Here is a 22,071-nt window from a genome sequence, read left to right as displayed (position 1 = left end):
GCACTGGTGGGGCTGGGGCTTTTTTTGAGGGGGATGGGGGAAGGACACAAGCGTCTCCCCTCATCTCTACGCGCCCAGAAGGACGGTCCGACGGTCCGACAACCCTCGTGCCGCCCTCCCGCCGCTCTCCGCATCGGCCAGGCGCGGCAGACGGCGCCCAGGCACCGCCACCTCCCCGCGGCGGCCGCGGGCGGTGGCGATGAGCAGCGCCCGCCCCGCCTCACCCCGCGCATGCGCCCTGCACGGCGCGGCGCTGCCTACAGCTCCCGGCTTGCCTTGCAAAGCGGGGGTGTTTTTCTTTTTCTTTTTTTTTTTTTTTTTCCTCCTTTTTTTCCCCTCCTCTCGGAGGGGGAAGGATGGGTGGGGAAAGCGAGAGCTCACGAAAGCGAGGCGAGGAGGAATCCCACAATACCAGGCGGGTTGCGAGTGCGGCGCTGCCGCTGTCTCTTTAATGCAAGAGGAAGCGATGCGGAGGGGTGGAAAATGGCAGAGTTGCAGATGTTGCTAGAGGAGGAAATCCCTTCTGGCAAGCGGGCTCTGCTCGAGAGCTACCAGAACCTCACTCGAGTCGCTGACTACTGCGAAAACAACTACATCCAGGTGAGGGGCGGCGGGGCAGCGCACGGGGGCCGGCGGTGGAGCGGGGAGGTTCGGCTGGGCTCGCCTCCGGTGCGGGCGGTGGGGCCGGAGCCGCCTGAGGGGCAGCGCGGCGCCCGCTTGCCCCCGCCGCGGCTCCTCGCCCCGCAGCCGTTCCCTCGGGTTTGCCTTTTCTTTCAACTTTTCTAGCCGAACGAACGGGCTTCCCTCCCCCCGCTCCGGAGGGGAAGGGTGGGGGTTATTATGTCAGCCCGGCTCGGAGGGTGTGTCTTCCCCCCCCCCCCCCCCCATCTCCCCATATTTATTTATTATGAGTCACATCCCGGAGACCTCCCTGGGCTGGGGGGTGAATGGGGCGTGAGGGCCGGTGAGCCTCTCCGTGTGGCTGGCTCAGAGCCGGTATCTCGGGTTTCCCCCTCGCTTCCCGGCGGCGCGGCTCCCTCCGGGGGAAGCCGGCGGGCCCCGGGGCGGCGGTTGGTGACGGCTGCTGAGGCGGGCCGCGCCGCTCCGCTCCGCGCGCCCCCCGCGCCTCACGTGGAGCTCGAGGCGCGGGTGCCGGGCGGCCCCTCCGCTCCGCCAGAGCCGCGCCGGCAGCGCGGGGCCGCCATCCGCAGCGGCGCGGCGGGCGTTTGGGGAGCGGAAGGGGCCCCGCACACCCGTGACATCACGTAGTTCAGTCATAGGGGGGGATCCGCGCTGGGAACCGTGCGCTGGGTCCTCCTCGGCGTGCGGCTCTCGGCGAGGCCGAGGGAACCGCGTTCTTGGCGTGGCGCGCTGAGGGTCCGCATCGCTGCAATGGGCGGTTTGTGGGGGCAGGAAGCTCCCGTGTACAGGCACTGATGTGCGAGCGTGAGGTGGTGTTTCAAAATGGCAATCTGTGCCTCTCGCAGGCTTAGCAATTCAGACGCCCTACAACAATAATTTCAGACCCGGTCTCCGATGCTGGAAGAGGCTCCATCGGTTGTAGCGTGTCTCCACCAGACGGTGTGGATTTTTTTTCCTTTAGATTGCCAGTACTTCTTGGCCTGGCTTTAAGTCTATTTTTGTGAAGCTACTTTAAGCACGATTTACTATTATTATTTTTTCAGAATTTGCAGCACATAACTCTGTAAGTCTATATGTAGTCATGCTGATGTGAATACAGAACCATCCAGAGATGCTCAAATTCAACTTTTTTTTTTTTTAGTAAAAAAATTGAAGGGGAAAAGCAAATAAACTCCATTTTACTTACTAGACATCTTGTAAAGCGAACTTGTTGAATCTAATACTAGACTACCTGTGATGAGTATTTAATACAGGTTATTAAATTCTCTGGTATCCATCGTTGTTGGTAAGCTGTCTTACTGTTTTTTGTTTTTAGTAATGGAGCAGCAAATTTGAAAACACAGCTTTAATAACATGAAGTGAATTTTTTTTTTAAATGAGCCACTTGGATTAAAACTGCTCTAACAAGCCATACTTTTGAGATTTTTTTTTTTTCTTTTGTGGTATGTGAGGTAGTATGAGTTAATGTCTATTTACTCTTCCGAGTTGTTTGCTCCACCCAAAGAAAGCTGCTGATATAAATGCTTCTAAGAGGCGAGGTTCATTTGGTTTTACTCATGGGAAATATGACAAAATACATGAGCATGGTAATTGCAGCACAAGTTTTGACCTGTCTCCCACTCCTGACTTTTTCCCTATGTCAGAAAGTTACAGAGAATCTTCAGTTACATCATTTTCTTCAGAGTCCTAAAACTTGTCTTTCCCCCCTCCTCCCCCCCTTCAAGCAAACAAACCAAAAAACCCAACGCGTGAGCTAGTTCCTATCCAGTCATTTGGGGTGGGTTTTATTTTTCTTTTTTCTTCTCTTTTTCTTTTTTTTTAATTTGGTAGCTCATTTTCACCTCTAGTATCAGGGTCAGCTGGATGTGGGATTGGTATGGTCTGTTTTATCTGTCTACAGCTGTGTTTACCCCTTTTGAAAGGAAGCTGGAGTTCTAAAATTCCTGATGAGGACTTGCGCAGTAGCTTTGAAAAATGTATACCTCGCTTGTATTGTACACGCATTGTTCATTTACTCTGTAAAGATGGCAAACGTATTGATAAATTACATATTTTTTTAATGTGTGATGGAGGTGGTTTTTTTAATCAGCACTTTATACAAAGCCATCTGCTCTCCAGTTGGACTACTGAACAGATTATACTTCCAGTGCCTGTGGTGGGGCCACTGCAGGATTAGGCAATATGACACAGGGCACTGGGTTATGAGATTTGGGGGCGTGTGTATATTGTGGGATGGGAAGGGACGAAAGGAGAGGAAGAGGCTAACCAACACATAATACAAAGTGTTTGTATTTAATGTAATTGAGCATTTTATAAAAAAGGCAGGCCAGAACAGAGAACCTGGCCATGAAGTGAGTGTTAAAATAGTTCAGAAGTGGCTGTGCATTGTAATTTATCTCATAGCACGTAACTGATTCAGTCTGGCCTGTTTGAGTTTGGATAGCTTTAATTTGGAGGGTTTTCTCTCTTTCTGTGGGAAAGGCTATGTGCTTCTTAGTAGGAAAACTTGCTGTGCACTGTCACCCACTCTGCGTTGTGGCATTGAGGTGAAACAAGTTTGTCTGACTATTCTGAGTGTTGGTGCTAACAACTTATAGTAATTGTAATAGCACTCAGATATTTATTCAGAATTCTTGATGTTCTCATTATTATGTTTTATATTCTTTGCAGGAAGCAGGAAAGCAATTTCCCACACCCAATATTGCTGTATTCAAACTATATCTGTATTTTTTGGATCTGAAAACATATGAATCTTGTTTTGTCTCTTTCACTTAATCTGGGAATAATTCTGGTAAAATTTCAGTCCTGCTGATCTTTTGAAGAGAATTTGTCTTCAATGTCTTTAGGGATTGGTGGGGGGGGTGGGGGGTGGGGAAGGGAGGGAGGACAGGGGGAAAAAACTCACCTGGGTGGAACTTGGCTCCCTAATGGTGAATGTAGCTCTATTGACAGTGAGCATCCTTTTACTGAGGCATTTAGGAAAGATGACAGCATTTGCGACTCTCAAGTTGAAAATAGCTGTTCTTGGAAAAGTGGGAAGCAGTTTCTTCCTAAGACAAATTGTGAATAAATCAGAATGCCAGGCAGTAACACAGTTTGCCCTCCAGACCATGTGTATTCTGGTTATCTAGAAGGTTTGTCTGATGGGAAGGGAAAAGAATTCGGGAGAAGCAGAGCAAATAAGTTTCTAAGGAAGATCTGCATTGCTAAAAGGAAAGTACAGTATGGTGGCAGTCTTGGGGGGGATGGGAGAGGGAAGGAGACAGAAAAAAGGGAAAGGAAACCAAATGTAGAAGTAGTAATTGAAGGAAGCTGTGATGTTATTGGTGGGGATTTTGGCTTTGACTAGAAGGAAAAAGGCATTATAAATACATTACTGTGTTTAATCTGTGACACGATTTAAAATCTGTTATGTTTCTGGTTGGAAGCTTCAGTGATAAGCAGGTAGAAAATTAGGTTCCTGTTTTCTTTTAGATCAGAGACTTATACTCTGAACAGTTTTAAGAGCAGGTTTTGAACCTTGAATCTTTAACTGCAAGCATGTTTTTTGTCTCCTGAAGTAAGTTTTCTTAAATATAGAGAAATTACATTTTTTCTTAATATTTTCTAAATGTTTTTTTCTGACACTTTAGAATACTGGTATGACTCTGCTCTCTTATGATAGAGACGTTTGCTTATGGATTGGCATGCCTTTATAATAATGTACAGTGAGATTAAGTGGGGGGAGGAGTGGGGAAACTGTCCTATAATGGAAATAAATGAAACTTCTTCATAGATGCCATATAAATGTAAGTTCCAGTACCTAATGCCTTCCCCAGATCCTTTTGCCTGCAAATAAAATCTGGGACTAGCCCCTTTCGGTGTGCGTGTAACTGTGAAAGGTTATCTGAAAATCTGTAGCATGAAGCTGAAGATACTAGTGAGGAATTTCATCAGTATCCTAAAGAGTATGAACTTTATCAGTACTAATACAGAAATAACATATGGAGTTAAAGCACTTACAGTTCTAATTATGATTCTTTGGCTGAAAATGTTAACTTCCAGAGAGATTCTTCAGTCAGTTTCCTGGCAGAATTGAATTATTTTCAGTTTTTAATGAACTTATTTACAATAACTGGCTTATGAAGGGGTAGAATGACACAGGAAACCAGTGTCTCCAGTGTTACTGTCACTGACTTCCTTTTTGAACAACTTCAGTTGACTGGTGTAGTGCAGAGAGGCCTTTCTGTGCCTTTTAAAACTGCTTACAACACTTTAAAACACTGCTTACAACTCTCCCCTACTGTCTAAATCGAATATTTCTTATAGTCTTGTTTATGCATAGGCAGATACATAGTTTTCATCAGTCTCTCTGCTTCTAGACCACTTGGGAAGACCTATTTGTAATTTTTTTTTAAGCTCAAATATGATTTTAGTATGACTCTGAGAACCTCTAAATGAATAGCTTGGAATATGTACTACTTGTGTAAATTCTGATCTTGATGGTCTCTAGTGGGTAGATTTAGCAGCTTTAGAAAATAAATTAAGTGAAAGACCTTTTAAGGAAGTAAGTGCCATGTTGCCTAAATGCATGTTTTTTTGTTGTCGTGTTACTTCCTTCTGCAGCTTCCAACTGGTATGTGGAAACTGAATGGTGAGTTAACAAGCTATTTGGGGTAAAACAGACAAAAGCAGGGACAGATTTCAGTTTGACTGCTATTACAAAAAAAATAAAGTCTCTTTCCAGTTGGTAGAAAAATAAATGTGTGGGATTGAGCAGAAGTGTTGCATGCAAGAAGGTTTGCAAATCCTTATGTTATCTTCCAGTATGCATATGGGAGTCCTTTCTGTTTGATAGGTTGGATGTTCTGGACTTCCTATACAGTAGATAGTACATATTGGAAAGAACTTTTTTTGTGGTGTTTCTCTTTCTTTCAGTGTTGGTAGCTGATCTGACACTCGGTTTCGTTGCCTGGTGTGTGGAAAGTGGCTTAGCTTAGTTCAGTACAAAGAAGTTCACTCAGAATGTTGAATTCAGGAAATGACCAGCTTTAAGAGGATAGACTTCTTAAATTGTCACTAATACAAACCTTTTACGTGCTGTGAGAACTTGCATGCTTTTATGTTCATAGGTTAATTAGTTTGTATCGAGAGTAAATACAGTGGGTTTTTTTTTTTCTGGTTTCATTGCTAAATTTGGAACACTTTACAAAAAAAGCAAATTAAGCTAGTTCACTTTCTGTAACATCAAAATATAATTCAAAATTAGAGAGCTTGAGAGCAGTGAGATAAAATATGGATGTACCATCCACTATCCTTTGTGGGTTTAAATCATATTCTTTAAGAAAAGGTGTTAGCTTATACTTTTAAACACTGTTCTCTTTTAAGGCAGTTTAAGCAAACGTTTGCCATCAGTATAAAAGGCACTGGCTGTTCTGCATGCATGTGTGTTTGGTTTTTTTAAATAATAATAATAATTTGGGTACAGGTTGGTGAGCTAGGCCTGTAGCTCTTTTGTGCCTTGTATAGGTCTTCTGTGCCAATGTATTGTCTGTGTTTTGGAAAATACAGCTGTATATTTAGCTCGAAAGCAGCAATAATACAATAGTGCAACTTCACCGAATCGGCAAGTGATTACCCTGCATATACAGGAAACGGATCCTCGAGTGCTGTATGTCTGTTTTGTGTCCAAAGGAGGTAGATGATACAAGACCAGCTTTTCCAAATTTGGAATGTTTCCATTAATTTTGGTACATTTGGTTTAAGAAGCCAGCAAGATGTCAGCTGCTCTTCCTGCTCCATTTTTTATTAGTATTTCAGCAGATGATTGTGTCGGCACTGTGCTACCTTAATCAGGCAGAGTAAAATGGATTGGGATAAGCTTTTACAGGTGCATACTGCTTCTTCCACAAAGGAAGCGCTGTCCGCTCCCTTCCGTTTGCACATATGTTGGAAGGGAGAAGCTTGCAGGTTGTCTGTTGTCAGTGTATGTTAAGTGTGATCCTTGCTCTCTGTGCTGCTTTTGCTGTGCCCAGCCCTGTGGAATTGTTGGAAGGAAGAAAGAAGATGTGAGTAGGAGGGGCAACTGTCTAATACTTACCCTCCCTTTGGATCTCTGGGAGCTTACTGCAGTAAGTAGCTCTTACGGTAAAGAGAAAATAGATGGGTCTTGAGGAGGGCTCATAAAATAGATCACATTGTAATGAAGGTAAGAGTACAGGAGCAGGCTGTATACAAGTAGGAAGTATTGTACCTCTGAGGGCAAAGTTCCTGTTAGTATCTGTGCTACTGATCTCGGTTTAACAACTAAAAATCCCAAACTCTGAAACAAAAAAAAAGATGCAACTTCCCAATATCTTTGTTTAGTATTTCGAACGGTCTTCGTTTTACAGAAGCATAAATGGAGGCATAGAATTTATAACTGACTCGTGGAAGGTCATATAGGGACATGCTGTCAGATTTGGGAACAGAACCTGATTGTTTGGACTTCCAGTGCTGTGCACGAGGGTCATCCGTCCCGTCCCCGTCCCCCCCCCCCCCCCCCCCCTTTCCGAATTGCCTCTGGTATAGACAACACAGCAAAAAGTGCTTATTTGCAGAAATGCAGTGACAGTGTCCACAGAGACAGTGCAATGAATCCCTTGGCAAAAGATGCACCTGAAACCATCATTGAACTCATTAGCAGCAATTACTTTTTAGGAGTTTTATGTATGTCCTCTCATAAGACCCTTGAGACTCTTAATTTTTGGCTTTGCAAACTTCTGGAGTTACATAATGCTCACAGTACTGTCTGTCTGCATGTTGGTGGGTCTCTCTGTCTTGCAGAGGCACTAGAAGATACCGCACTCTTTCTCATTAGTGAAAGCAGCCTGTGTTTGACAGTTCTGGTGACTGAAATCTTATTTATCTGCAGAACAACAGGGTGGCAGCTGTGGGGACGAAGTCTCAGTTCTGGTATAGCAAGACATCCTTGAGGGATAAGAGGGTATCTTGCTCTCTCTGTGCCTGTGTTTGGTCCTTAATTAGTAACTTGGAGTCGAAAAGAGCATGGTGTGGTTTTTCTTTGTTGTTACTCAGTAGGAAATGACTTGTGGGCCCTCAGTTACTCAGTGTCCAGGCTTGTTCATAATTACTGGAGTGTTCTTGGTCTCTTTAGTATTTATGTTACCCAGAGCAGTGTTCCTCTGATGCTATTCCTTCCAACTCCCTCCCCCCCCCCCCCCCAAAAAAAAAAATCTGAGCACTGGTGACAGAGGCAGGTGGGCTTGGTCACAGGGATCCTCCCTTCCCTCCACCCCTAAGTAAAGGGAAGTAACTGCTGAATTTGTAATAGTAGATACGGTGCCTCAGTGTGGTTCCTCCGTTTTCCTGACCTTGCTGGTGAGGCAACTGCTGCAGACAGAGACTTCATGTCCCCTGTGGGTTGTAGAAATAACCCTTTGCAGCTCAAAACTTGCACAGAGCCCTTGGGGGCCAAGACCAGGGTGCTGTAGAGAATAGGTCACGATGTGCTCTTGAACAGCACTCTGAGCAAGATGGTATCTGCAGGTGCGTTTCCTCCTTCACCTCCAGCCTGTCAGCATGCCCTTCTGACTGCAGTGGAGGGGCTCACTCAAGTGTTTCATCAACTTAGGGCCAGGTAGTGAAATAAAAGATACAGCACTTCTAACAGGTGGGTTCTTTGAGGAATACATTTATTGTACAGCAAATGAAAGCAGAACTCTAAACTCCTCCTCTTGGTATTAGAGGGAATGCCTTTTTTCCTTGGGTTAATTAATAAGAGTGTAGATGCCACCTTTGCTTGAAACTACGCAAGTAGTGTTACTCATTACTTGTGCAAGCTTTTAATGCTGTTAACAGGAGCCATGTATGCTTTGCAGAGTGTAGATTTGTTACTATGATGCTGATATTTTAGAAGAAAAGGCGGGGGGGAACATCCTGCAGTAGAATTTCAGCTTGGAGTGAAACATGAGTGCAGGATTTTCAGATACAACTTGTAAAATTCAACAATCTCTGTTAACATGAGATGAAATTGGTAGCCAACCTGCTGGCTAAGCTGACAAAACAAATTAGTTTTACTCTGAAAAAGATTGCTTACAAGGTGAGTTTATTATTAATAGTACTCTTGTCTAAGATTCCAGATCAAATATGCTTAGTTAGGAAGTGCTGGGTTTGACAAACTGAAGGCGGCTCTGAAATTCAAAACTTCTCTTGGTTTGGGCCTCTCCTACGATAAGGTCTCTTCGTAACAGCCGCGGATGATGTGTGCTGTGCTGTATCTTCTGCCATGGGTGGAATATTCTAAAAGAACAGTAAAGGTCGTGTCTTCTGCAATGAGATACAGCTTTCTTATGTTCCTTATGTTTCTTATGTTAAAATAGCAGATATATTTGTAACAGTGTCTTCTCTCCCTCTTCCTTCCTCCCTCCCTCTCCAAAGAGCCCAAAATAATCAACTCTGTGTACTCTTTCTACAGCAGAAGTTAAAGAGCAAGCATGCTGCTCCGTGTGCAAGGAGGCTCTGATACTGTAGTGATGAGCAGTGAAAGAACTCATGGGGAAGAGACTCCGCATCGCTTTCCAAACTTTATTGTAACCTCACAGACAAATAGGAGTAAAACGTGGAGCTGTTCTTAGTTTTGTTAAGAAAGCAGGGAGGCCTCTCAGAACGCGGGCAGAGGAGGCATACTAAAACAAATGCTGGTTTGACATCCTTAGAGTTGAACGTAATGTTCTTAACTGGGTGGTCTTAAGGTTATAAATAGTTCCAAGGAAAAAAATTCTTGTTTACTACTTGAAGCATAACAATTCTTTGATATCCTGGGGAAAAAAAGTGAAGTGTAGACTCTTTTGGCTACTTTCACACCAGTGTTTCACAAGATAATGTTTTTTGTAAGCTATACTTTATCAGGCAAGCATGGGGGGTTTTTTGTTGGCTTTTTTTCCAGCTAATGTTTCACCAGATGCATATCTTTACTTTCATCCTCTGATCTTCTTGTTGTACTTTGGGGTCAGCAAATCTGCCAACCACTATTTGTCCTGCGGCAATCATTGTCAGTTGAGCATCTTCTTTGACTTTATTGTAGCGGGCGTGCTACAAATTAATACTTGAACTGTGGTCCTCATGCAATAATTCTGTGTTTTCTGGAGCCTAAGATAAGAAAACGTCTGCATAAAACAAATAGACAAGAGAAGAACAAGGTGTCCAGGCAGTTGCATCAGACTGCTGCAGTAACATCTAAGCTGCAGAATGCCATGCCATGGCTTGTCTTTTCACATTTGTACACCTAATAATGTTAGTCACTATTATGTCACTAAATGTTACCAGTGACAACATTTCTCTCTTTCCAGGTGCTTCTCCTAGCCTCTGATCTTAATGTGTATTTGCTGATTTCTCTCATTGATAAAGTCTCCTGTCTGCTTGCTGCAGGCCATTTCCTAGACCTGTTGTCTCACTTACTCTTCTCCTACTGCCAAATACCGTGGACTTTCTCTTTTGCTGCCGTTGATGCAAGAGTGCTCTCTCATCACAGCACCTGCCTCTGAAACTCACATGCTTGCTCTCTACCTCATTGACTTTCAGTCTCATTTCAGATCTCATCTGAAAACCTCTTCTCCCTTGCCTATTTCTCTTAATTAATCTCTTTCTATTATTTAACTGCATCTTTTACTGCCTTGTAGCTTAAATTATGCAGCTGTTTTTCATGATACCTTTCAGACAAACAGCTTGTACTAGCATGAGTTTGAATAATTTGAAACCTGCAGCTACTGAAGGCATTTATATACACTTCTTTTTTAGATTATATTTATTGGCACAGAGTTGAGGCTAAGGCCTTGGCTGTGAAGTGGTCTGTAACCACCTAGGGAAGCTGTGATGAGCAGGATACAGAGGAAACATAAGGCAGCTGGGGACATGCAGTATGCGGTGGGACTGATACGATTCTGTCTACTAGTAAAATTCTTAGGAGGCCTCTCAGATATATGCGGCCAGGGCTTTCCTTTATAAGAAATCTGTCTTGTTCAGGAAGCTGGTCCTTTTGTTAGTCTGAAACCAAGGAGTGGAAAGGGCTTGATAAAACGTCTCTGCTTGGAGGGCTTTGGATCTCTCAGCAGTGAGGGAGATGATGTTCTGTTAACATACGTTAGTAGGTGTGTATTCACAAAGCAGAGCTGGACCTGATCCTGAAGGGGTTTTATGAAATGTGATTGTAGCCTCCAGAGTTCCCGCTGTGAGGCCTTGTGGCAGGTGGCTTGGATGATGCTTCAATCAAAGTCCAGAGAGTATCAGACTAACTAATAGAGAGATGATGGGTCAATGTACTTCTGTTGGCAAGATCCTTGGAGACCTGGCTGGGAATTGTTTGGCTTTTGATTTGCTGGCTGACTTGCAGGATTTCTAAATTTCTGGGAGGAGATAGTCTTTCTGTGATGCAAACTCCTGGCTTTAGCTGCATTAGATAAAATGTGCGTCTGGTTTGGAAGCGCTTGGCTCTACAAGGGCTCTCTTCAAATATCGTGGGTGTGTTTCCTGCTGCAGCATACTGTATGTTCCGCTAGCACTGAAATGATCTGGTTGCCGCAGTAGCCCTGAGACTTGTCTGGGTGCATTGCAAGTACATGTTGTCTTAAACGGCAACAGATTTTGTATCTAATTTCTAAAGTGTCTTTAGCTTTGAATGTTAGAGAAAATAGTTGTTGCCATAGATGTAGCTGAAGCTTGGGCTCATACAATGCTGCTTACTTTATAAGAAGTCTTGTATCACTTTAGTAGCTGTGTCGCTTCTAGATGTGTGTTTCATTCCTCTAGCAGTCTGTCCTTTAAACCAATGGAGAAGGATAACAGTCAATGGAAAGCTTTCTAGCACACGTTCCTTCTTTGGAAATCTACTATCCATGAACAAGAACTGTGAAATCAGCTCCTGTCAGCACTCTGCAGTGAATATTGACCATTCAGAGATTGAGGGAGGTATTTGTTGTAATTATGAGAGAGGCTCATTTACTGGGGTAGGAGCCAAGTATGCAGGGATATGGTACCTGTGGGCTGCTACTCCTCTGCTGAGGGGAGAAAAGTTGCTGGGTTTGGTCCTGAACGTGGGACGCATGGGGGATTTGAGCGTGAGGGCTTAAGAGTCGATTTAAAAAAAAAAAAACAACAAAACAACTATGTTGAATAACTTTCTGCCTTGCTGACAGAAAATGGGAATGGTTTGAAAGATGATTGAAAAGCAAGTTGAGGGTCTTGAGCAACTCTGTTTCTGGTAGGAGTAAAAAGCACAGGAGGAATGGGGGAGAGCATGTAATCCTTCTTCACTGTATGCCTCTCTTCAGCCACTCTCTTGCTAACTGTGACATGGTAGAAGGACAACATTAAAAGCAAATATTGTTACTCTTTGCTTCCTACCTACAGCAGACAGCTAGAGAGGTGGCTTTACTTTTTTCCCAGATTGCTGTAAGGGGTTACTGCAGCAGTACTGGGAGTGGGGGAGTATGAACTGAAGCAGGTACTTACTGGCTGTATAACGTCCCATGAGGCCTGGGGGAATGAATGTGGGGAATACTGTGAGTCATGCTTGTCAGTCTCATAAAGCAGGAGGCTTTTTAAAATTGGCCTTGGAGGGGAAGAGGTGTTTAATGGAGCAGTTGTGAAGGAGTTATGCAAATAGAAACATTAAATGAGTATCTTTTGCTCATTATTTAGCTTCTTGCCTCCTCAGAAAATGACTAAATGCAAACTAACCACTGCAAAAGTTAAGAAAAATACATCATCATCAAGTATAATGGGTGCAAAAATGTAGCCATTCATGATGATAAGAAAATTCTCTTTTTGTGACTGGGAGAATGAATTTCTGTAGTTGTTGAACAGAAAAGGTGTTTTTTTCTTTCCAATTTCCTTTAAAAAAATGACAAGGTGGGAAGCTGAAAAGCAGTTCCTCTTGTAAGAGCTGGTTAGGAGGGGAGGTGGTAAAGAGACCAGTCTCCAGTTTTGCTTTGGACATATCTTCAAGTGTTTAGGCTGTTTTTGTATAAAAAGTCTTTCCTTTTCCATCCCCCTATTCATGCAGGATTTTATTTACATGTAAATACTGTATATTCTTTGGTAAAATTGAGAGCATGTTTTTAGGGTATAACTTCTTTTTGCTACTGACACAGCCACTTCTTGCTGTTTTAGATTAGTTTCGAACAGAGCTTATGAAATGTAATAGTTCCAGTCCTCGGCTTGCTTGCATCTGCTCGCATCATAGCAGGAATCTTATCTCTGGTAGCTAAGCCTTGCCAGCAGACTTAATTGGCATATAATTTGCTTGGACTACTTCTTCTGCCTCTCTTGCAGCATAGAGAGGCCATCCCAAGCTTTGAAGCAGCTGGATGTGCCAGATACACTGTCCTACATGCTGCTCCATGGTGTGTGTGTCCTCCCTTGGCCTCCCCTGTGTTTTAACTAGAGGGGGGCAGGTGCTCAGCTTCCTCTGGGGCACACAGATGGGCAGATAGATGGCTGTGTGGGTATGGATGGATACGCAACTGTGGCTGATGTGTTCCTGTTGTGAAAGGACTGTTTCTCTGAATACAGCTCCTCTGTGGCTGTAATAAGGCCACTCATCTGTCAAGGTGATTACAGACAAGATAATAGCAAGGTGTCCTGGTGGCCCTACTACAGGTGCTGAAATAGAATAGTTCAGGGGTTGTGTTACTACTGGAGGGGGGGGACGGGGAGTGATGTGGATGTGACTATTCTCATGCATCTGGTTTTATGGAAGTGCAAGCACTGCTGTCATCTGTATGACTCTCTGCACCTCCTGCACCTGCTTAAAGTTGCCCTCCTCTACATTGTACATGAAGGGGAAGCAGTCTTTAAAATCATGTGAAGGAGCAGCATCAAAACACCAGTGGAACTTCAACATGGATTAGGAAACTTCGCTGTAATTGTGTCTGTCAGAGGCATTGCGGCTGTATTTCTAGAAGTTACTCACTTGAACTACTGCTATGCTAACTAACACCACAGCAACTGTCTCTCCAAGGACTTCGTTTAAAAAAACTAAACAACCCCCTCACTCCTGAATTTGACGCTCTATTTCCTATTGAAGAACTGCTTTCTGTCTTCTGTTGGTTTCTGTAAGTTAAGTTTTATCTTTGCTGGATGTGGAGATTACCATATTTATTTACTTTTTGTTAGCTGCTGTCCTGTTTGTGTTTTTTTGGGGGAAAGAAACAGTGGTATATTATTGACTTGCCATTCCTCTCTCCCTCTCCTCTTCTCCATTCTCCTGAGCCATCTGTTTTGTTCTGGTGTGTGTGGGGGCGTGTGTGTGTGTTTGAGGAGCTAAATTCCTACTTGCTGCAATTGAAATAACCCAGTACTCAAATGAGCTTATGTATGTAAGGTTTTGGAATGCTGTTGCTAACCATAGACTCAAATTTTAACATAATAAAAAGTAATTCTTCAAAAAGAAACTGGATGTGGTGTGCTTACAACCACTATCAGATAAAAATTGTACAGTCAGGTCCAGGAGTATGTAAAATTCTAAGCAATATTAGCAGCTGTTTATGTGATCACATAAAAACAGAAACTAGGTTGATTTTTGCCACTTACATGCAAGTTCTTGTAAAAACAATCAGTCCTTGTATCGCAGTCCATTATTTTATTACCATGAGATCACTGTATAGCCTGTGTGCTATGTGAGAGTATGCCTTGTGCTGGGAAGCAAGCTGTTACAAAACTGGGGATGCACTGGTTTCTGGTCTAAGCACGTTGCACCAGTGTTGAGATATGTGGAAGCCCTTGGATGGTTTTCTGCTGGAGTGAGTATATTGATCTTCAAGACACTAAATAGTGAGCAGTGTAGGGCTACAAAGTATGAAAAGAGAATTTGACCCTGTAATGGCTGTTGTTTTCTTCTTTGTTTTAAAAATACTGTGACGTTTGGGAACTGCCTGAACTGTAAAATCTGGGCAGTGGCTGTGTGTCGAAAGTGACTTTGTTAAACATGAGAACTCTTCCTGAATTAGGAACACTTGCAGTCCAGACATTTGCTGGATGTCAGAAGGCCTGTGTAACTCTTGGCTCTACATTTTAGTGCCCTCAGATCCTTCCTGGAGCTGGACAGGCCTGCTAATGACTTTCCATGCTCTCCTTCCCCACTTCCCTCCCTGCTTTGTTGTCCTGCGACATCTCTGACATCTCCATGTGGAGAAACGTGTTGTGGTGCAAGAGCGTAGCTTTGAGCCTGCTTGCTTTTGGACCAACCCTTTTGCAGATGCTGGTTGTTCAGTATGAAGCTGTCTTGCAAACAGCAGTTGAGGTTACCCTGTTGTATGGGTTCAGAGCGCTGTTGACACATAATCTGTGATAGCAGGACATGCTGAGGTGACACAGTAATTTGATCCTTTTTTCTAAATCTTATTGTCTTAACCTTGCTTGCTCAGTGTTGTCTGGTATGATTCCAGGCCTGCCTAGAGGGTAGGGAGGACTAGAGAGTGTGGATCTGGAAAGAAAGGTAGTCTTGGAAGTTCATCTATAAAAGGTCATTGAATTTTAGCATGTTGCTTGTCTTCAGATATAGATTTATTGTAAGTATTCTGGGCTTATTGCTTCAGTTTGATTTGTCAAAACTGAGATAAACTTTTGACTGTGTAAGCACTCACCAGTCCTTGAGAGTAAACTGAAGAGGTAAATAAAATCCATAGAAGGAACCATTGTTATCGATATTATGAAAAGGAAGTTTTTCGCACAGTATGAGCTGAAGAGTTTTGCCCCAAAACAGGTAGTCTGAGCTGTCTCGATTCGAAGGCTTGCATGGCATGAAAATTTACCCACTGCTGATTTTTCACTCCAGTTAAGTTTCTGTGTTGCTGCCACTATATTAGAAAGAGGATATTAAGGTAACTAATAAATGCTAAAGTGTCTCCTTCCTATTCCCACAAAAAAAAGTGAAAAGTAAGTCTCTGACTTATCAGTGAGCATGTCCTTGCTAGATGAGCTAAAATTTGTGGGTGGGTGCTGGCACTTAAAGTAAACAGAAAGCCATTTTAATTTCAAGCCCCATTACAAACGGAAAACAAAATATCAATATTTGAGAGACAGTACATAAGGAAACAAATGGAACATAAGTTTGCTAATCCCCTATTATCTGTTGTCTAGCGTGCCAAAATAATCATATGCTCCAAAGCCTTGGGTAGCTTTCTTAGTGTTGAAGAAGGAAGACTGCTATGGAAGTGCCAAGGGTTTCTTTTCCTGGCTGACAGTCCAAGGGTGGCATTAGTCTGTATTTGGAGCTCTGGCTGATGTCTCTGATGTCAGAGCCTGCTTTGTGTCAGCTCTGAAGAAATTCGTGTTTGATGTCATAAGGCAAATCATAGGCACTGCAAAGAAGTTAAAAGTGTAATCTTGAAGCAACTGTACGTGCTAATACTGTGCAGTGCTTTACAGGAACAGAAGATGTGGTTTCTGTCCTGGAGCTTGTGTTGTCGAAATCATGTTAAACACAGAAAATAAGACTCAGACCAAATTTCTTAAGCTTGCTGCATATGCAGTCTTGAAGTCTTACTAATTCAGTATACAAGGGTTGTGTGAAAATGACACATGGGCATGTCTGCTTCTGTCATTTTAGTTCAGTGTTGCATGCTATTTTGGTTGTATACATAGACTATAACAACTGATATTAACAATGTATTGTGCCAACATATATGTTTGCTATGACATCCCCTCTATTGGATTTGGCAGGAGAATTGAAAATTTTGCTTTTGACAGTATTTATATATATTTTGTTTTTTAATAACGGGAGTGGTTTAGTCTAGAGCCAACATGAACACTGTTTGCTGCATTGGGCAGAAAATGCTGCTAACAGAGCAGCTGGCACATATCTTCCCAGGCTCCATCTGTCAGAGTCGGCATTGCTTTGTAAATTGCTCTCCTATTGGATAGATTCATTTCTTGCTATAGTGTTCGCAGTCTGGATTAAAACGGAGTTCCTAAGTTTGGGTTTTTTGTTGGTTTTTTTAAAGTTATTTACTGTTTTAAAAAAAGTGTTTTTGTAGGCTACTTCTGCCCTCCTTTACAGACCTATTAAAGTCTATGTCAGTGTTGTGAATGCAACATCTTGTGGACTTAGTTTAAGTAAACACACATATGAGGGTAAGGTAGGTATTGGAAGCTTAAAGTCAAAGACATGGTTCTCTGCCATGTACACACAGGTCAGAATGGGCTGGGATCTGATGATAACCTGTATCAGTGTATCTGAGAAAGTTAAACACTTTTTTAGAAACATCAATATACATATTCATCTTGCATTTTTTGTCATCAAGACTCATACACTTTTACTACGGTGGGGTGTGTGTGTGTGTGTATATATATTAAAAAAATATAAGCATGTCCCTTAAACTCTCCTTTGGAATGAACTTCTCCCCTTAATGAAGAAACTTTTCTCCCTGTACCTTCCCCAAAAGAGATAATGATTAGAAAAATTGAGACTCTTCTTTTTACAGTTAATCAACAGAATGAAAAGCAACTTCCAAGTAAAAGAAAATCTGCAAGGACACAGGCAGATTGGCTAAATTGGTCTCGGCCCATAGAAATGCTAATTTGCTATCAAGGCTATTCAGGACTGGTCAGGGGAATATTATTGATGGAAATGAAGGATTTGCTTCTAGCTGATTGTTTAGCGTGTACAGGATTTGGGGGAAGGGCCTGTCTGAAACGGAGCTTGTGAATTATAGGCAGTGCTTGTTACGCTGTCCTACGTGTTGTTAAACTACAATAATTTGGTATGTGTCTTGATCCTTGAGTTGGAATAGCTGACTAGTCAATGATTTTTATCAAGACAGTGCTTCTAAAAAGAAACAGACTGAAATCTTGCTTGTGGGCTGTGGTGTGGTTGTTGCTGTGGTGGCGATCACCTTATCGTCTGGTGCCTTGAATGAATGCCAGCTTTATTGTGCAAGGTCTTTACCTGGGGAGAAGAGATTTCAAGTTCTACCAGTTCCTCTGCGTTTGGTATAGCTGAGTTACTGCATCTTATCTTGGAGAAACTCAACAGACGTAGTATTATTTCATACCAATGGGTCTTTTTGTTGCGGATGCTGGAAAGAAGTTCACTTGAGTTGAATTGTAGATGCTAGCCTGGCTGTGTTTATTGAGGATTTCTGTAGATGGGGAGAAGAATGGACTTGAAAGAATTTCATCATCCTGGTTTTAATTTTGAGGTTACTGTAGTGAGAGGGATCTTGGGTTTTAGAATTGTTCTGAATGGTTAGGCATCCTTTTGTGCCTCCCCCATCTTTAAATTCCTTCATACTCCTGGAACAACCAGTTATTTAAGTGGTTGAGAGCTTTGATACTTCTATTTGACACCACTTCTCACTATGTGTAAAGAAAGGTGTGTTGGATAGTCTGTTCTATTTCTTGTTTTCACTGTCAGTGAAGGATTGACTGCCAGTCCCCTGGAGAGAAGGCCTTGGACAGGAGGTGGACATATTCAGTGACTGCAATATGTCGCTATTAATAGCTTCCAAGCTATTGGGTAATTAAAATCTTGAGCTTTCAACCTCCCACACAAATTCAGGAATGGTAGAAAAGTACAACAAAATGACAAGTTATGGCAAATCACTTCAGTAAAACACTTGAACATTTTTCTACTGCACATATTGTAGTACTGATCTTTGATGCAGGATTTTAGTTGAGATTTGCCAGTTCTCTGGAATGTGTGGGGTTTTGGCTTTAGTTCCCCTTTGTATGGAGGCTGGGTTTGCCCTGTCATTTTATCAGGCTGTGCTAAGACCCTTCCTGCTCCTTGTTCCCATGTAAATGCTTTCTTTTTAAATTTCCCACAGTTGTTTTTACTGATGATGATAATGATATGAATGGCAAAGCAGGTGGTTCCAGTAACAAGAATACTGATGGTGACTGATCTGGGACTGATTATGTTGAAGACAGACAGTAGATGAAGTGTAGTGGTGACCCCCTGAAGTCTTATCTGGGGTGCCATGGAAGGATGTCTCTTATGCTAGTATGTTGGGCAAAGGTTGAGCTTAAACTTCTGAACTAACTCTCCTGATGGCTTACTTCACTTTCCAGTGGGGGAATTGAGGTGCTGATTAGTGAGGAACAGTCTGTAACTTGTAGGCAGGTAAATACCAGGCCTAGTATAGCTCTGTGGATATTGGGGAAATGCTCAGTGCATCATCCCCTTGAAGTAAATGCTAGCCTAATCCATTGCAGAGAAAATTTCTTCAATGAGATTGCTGCATGGCATGAGCATAGTAAGCCTGTTCCAGGAGACAGTTGACACATCTGATTCGTACTCTGTCCTTACCTGGATGGCATACATAGTGTAAGCAGCCCCTATTTGTAAACTTTGAAGCCTTAGTTTCCCCTGCCACTTTGGAATGATATATATCCCTTAAGTCTGTATCTGTGATGAGAGAAACCCTGAATGCTCCCTGCTGAGCACCTGCTATAGTAATAACCACAGTCTGTTTAGATCTCCTTGGATGGCTTCCAGGAAGGTAGTTGGCTCCTGAAAGTTCTTCAGAATATAGAAACTTGTGGCACTTGCTGCTGTGACTTGCCAGTTTGACTTTCTTCTTTATAACTGATATTCTGATGTAATAACTATCAGTAACAGCCAAAAAGTCTACCATGGTGCAGTGCGTTTACAAAGCAGTCTAACAAGCTTCATGAGCTATGGATAAGGGGGAACCTGTATCCATGGGCTATCTACTTATTTCAGTATGTAGCTCCTCAGTTATTTACAGTGATTTCTGGATTTAGAGTTCTTGATATTCAATATAAATTAGACTTTTGGCTCAGTAGGTAAGTGTTATCTAGCGTGTATGGCATATTTAAACCTTTGAAACACATTACTGCAGCTTGGATGTGGAATACTTGGTCTAAGCTGAACATACATTGTGAATGGTTTAGAAACATCCAAGCTTTTTCTCATTAGCAGTCAGAAGCAACAAATAAACCCTTAAGACCAGCTTTGAGTTATTAAAAGCCTTACCAGATCAGTGAAGCATCAACTTCAAACTCATAGATGCATCCAGAAGTTCCACATAATGTTACAAGCTCTTGCTTTAGGGAGGTTTGAGTGCTCCTGTTTTCTGAGTGGGGAAGCCACTTTTCAGAAATATGTTCCTTCCACCTTGGAGTGTCCCCAGCTAGTTCTCAGGGAGGTTAAGTACTGGTATCTAGGAGTCTCCAAGCCACTGCCTGGATATACATCTTCACCATTCTATAAAAGTATTCCCAATTGACTCGAAAAATGAGGTGCTGTAGATTGTGGCTAACTTAAGCTAAAAGTTTTGGCTGGGTTTCTTGTTTGTTTGGTGTTTTGTTTGGTGTTTTTTTTAGTAAAATTTCATTCCTGAGTTTGGGACCAGACCTCTGAGCTAAAATGTCAAGACCTTAGTGAAGGAAGCAGAACTTTGAAACCTCAACTGTAGTGTCTGTCTTATCAGGACGCATGCATTCTGTAAATATCAAAGATAGATAAATGACAACATGAACAAAAGAGAACACAAATGGACATATTGATGACTTTGGCATAGTTGCATTCTGTGAATGCTGATACATGATAGAGATTGCTAAATCCATGTGGCAACTGATTGTAGTAATCGTAATTTTCTCTTTAATCAATTAATGAAAGGTGAAAGTCTTTTTTAAAAAGACAACTAAGATGTAAAACTAAACAGTTATCTTGTGTTTACTTGTGAAACAAACACAAATGTACTGCACTTGAATTCATTAAATGTGCATGAGCAAAGGCATATGAATGTGCATACAGCAAAGGCGCATAAAACTGAGTGTAAAGCTGTCCCTGTAGCTTGATTGATGAGAGTGATCAAGCCCTTGAACAGAATGCCAAGCATCTGAACAGGTATCGGGCACTGAATAATTAACAGCTCTGTTTAGCTTGGTGATTATTGGGATGCTTTAGGGCAGTACTCTGTTAGTAGTTTACCCTGGATGGGTTTTTCTATGCTTGAGTTTGCACATATTCCAGCAGCTGAAGACGAAAAATGTGGAGCAACACATGCCACATACTGAGGAGGCAAATTAATCTGTTTCTGCTAGGGCAGCCAGTCTTGGTGTGATCTGATGAGCTGCTTTCTGACCTTTGTCAAATGGAGCCAGTTCTTCTGGTGGGGCATTTATCTTACAGAGAGTTTCAAGCACAGTGAATGGAACTGAAGTCGAAACAGGGAAAATGGGTCAGAGAACAGGTAATGAGGGTATGGACCAGTGTGCTTGCAACAGAAAGTTTGGCTTCTGAAGATACTTTGCGGTGTGAGCTGATGTGATTTTTGGAGGAAGCTTGTACACGTAGTTGCATGCTGTATGAACTAGAAGATGGTGGGACTTAATCTGAGAGAGAGAAAGCTGGGAGGGCAGATGGTTTGAACACTTTGTATTGTGTTGTCTTTAAATTTGAATTGTTAACTGGTGCTCATGTATTATACTAAAGTATCTGAGGGCATGTAAACATGTGCGTTATCTTCTATACTGCTTTTAGTTTTTGCTTAAAGAGGGAGATGAAAGTAACAGTTGAAGAACATTGGAAATCCCTGCTTCCTTCTGTTGCTGCCACATAGCTCTTGGCTTCTCCCTCTCCCCTCCCCCTTTTGCTGGCTGTGAAGCTTTTAGCTTATATCTTGTGGATGCCAGCAGTTCTAATTAAAAAATGCAAAAGACTATGTGTCAAGTTAGTTCTAATCTAAACTGTTAAACTGCAAACTGAAATTGCCTGAATTATCTGCAAAGCTTGAAAATGTTCCTAACCTAATTCTGCTAGGACATGAAGTACGTTCCACATCACAACTGTGTTCATGTAATCCTGCTGCCAAACTAGTCATTTGAGCAAATAACCAAAACGTTAGGTGCTTAGGCAAATGAGGGCAAGGCATTTGATCAACAAATCATTAGAGAAGAAAAACTTTTTATACACTGAATTTTTCTCATTTGACAACACTCAGTAATTGAGTGCTGTGGCTTTGTAACCTGTTAGTGTTCAGCCTAACGTTTAGTTGAAAGTTCGTAATAAGAAAACTGCTTGAGTAAAGACTACAGATCTACACTTGAGTTTATATCAAGTTAGAATCACATTGACTGCTGCCTTACTGGCTGTGTCTAGTTCAGTAAACCTTTTATTTCAGATATCACTGAAGCTGCTACCTGCATTTTCACCCTTGTCCAGAGTGGTAGAAGTTCAAGTATAAATCATCAGTTGTCTTCTTTAGGCTCCAGCTCAGTAGGACAGTGTTTTTTAAAGTCACAGCTAGTGATGGTTTGAAGTTTTAAAATGCCTCTTTGGAAAGCCAGGGTGCTTCGGGAAACTTGCTTCTTGAACCTTTAGTGGTTGTTTTACAGATCCTTCACCACCAAAGTTTGTTTTCTAAAGAAACAAAATGACTCTTACTAATGTTTTCTGACAGCTGGAAATCTCGATATTCTTTT

General features: G+C 42.3%; 1 protein-coding gene across 12 annotated transcripts in view; it reads left to right on the top strand.

Annotated features, from left to right (window-relative positions):
- Window positions 1-307: 307 nt before the first annotated feature.
- The window catches only part of ABI1 (abl interactor 1), an 83,142-nt gene continuing 61,378 nt past the window's right edge, over window positions 308-22,071 (top strand). For 11 of the 12 annotated variants that reach the window (XM_076331741.1, XM_076331736.1, XM_076331734.1 and 8 more), the window contains exon 1: window positions 395-600. In XM_076331741.1, the coding sequence (XP_076187856.1) occupies window positions 484-600 (117 nt within the window). In that variant the 5' untranslated portion in view covers window positions 395-483. Of the gene's footprint in view, window positions 601-22,071 lie in introns of all 12 variants that reach the window. The other variant, XM_076331742.1, reaches the window with a different exon arrangement.

The sequence above is a fragment of the Aptenodytes patagonicus genome, chromosome 2 (assembly GCF_965638725.1).
Source record: "Aptenodytes patagonicus chromosome 2, bAptPat1.pri.cur, whole genome shotgun sequence".
Lineage (NCBI taxonomy): Eukaryota > Metazoa > Chordata > Aves > Sphenisciformes > Spheniscidae > Aptenodytes > Aptenodytes patagonicus.
Note: the sequence above shows the minus strand (reverse complement) of the source record. Positions and strands in the feature narration are given on the sequence as shown.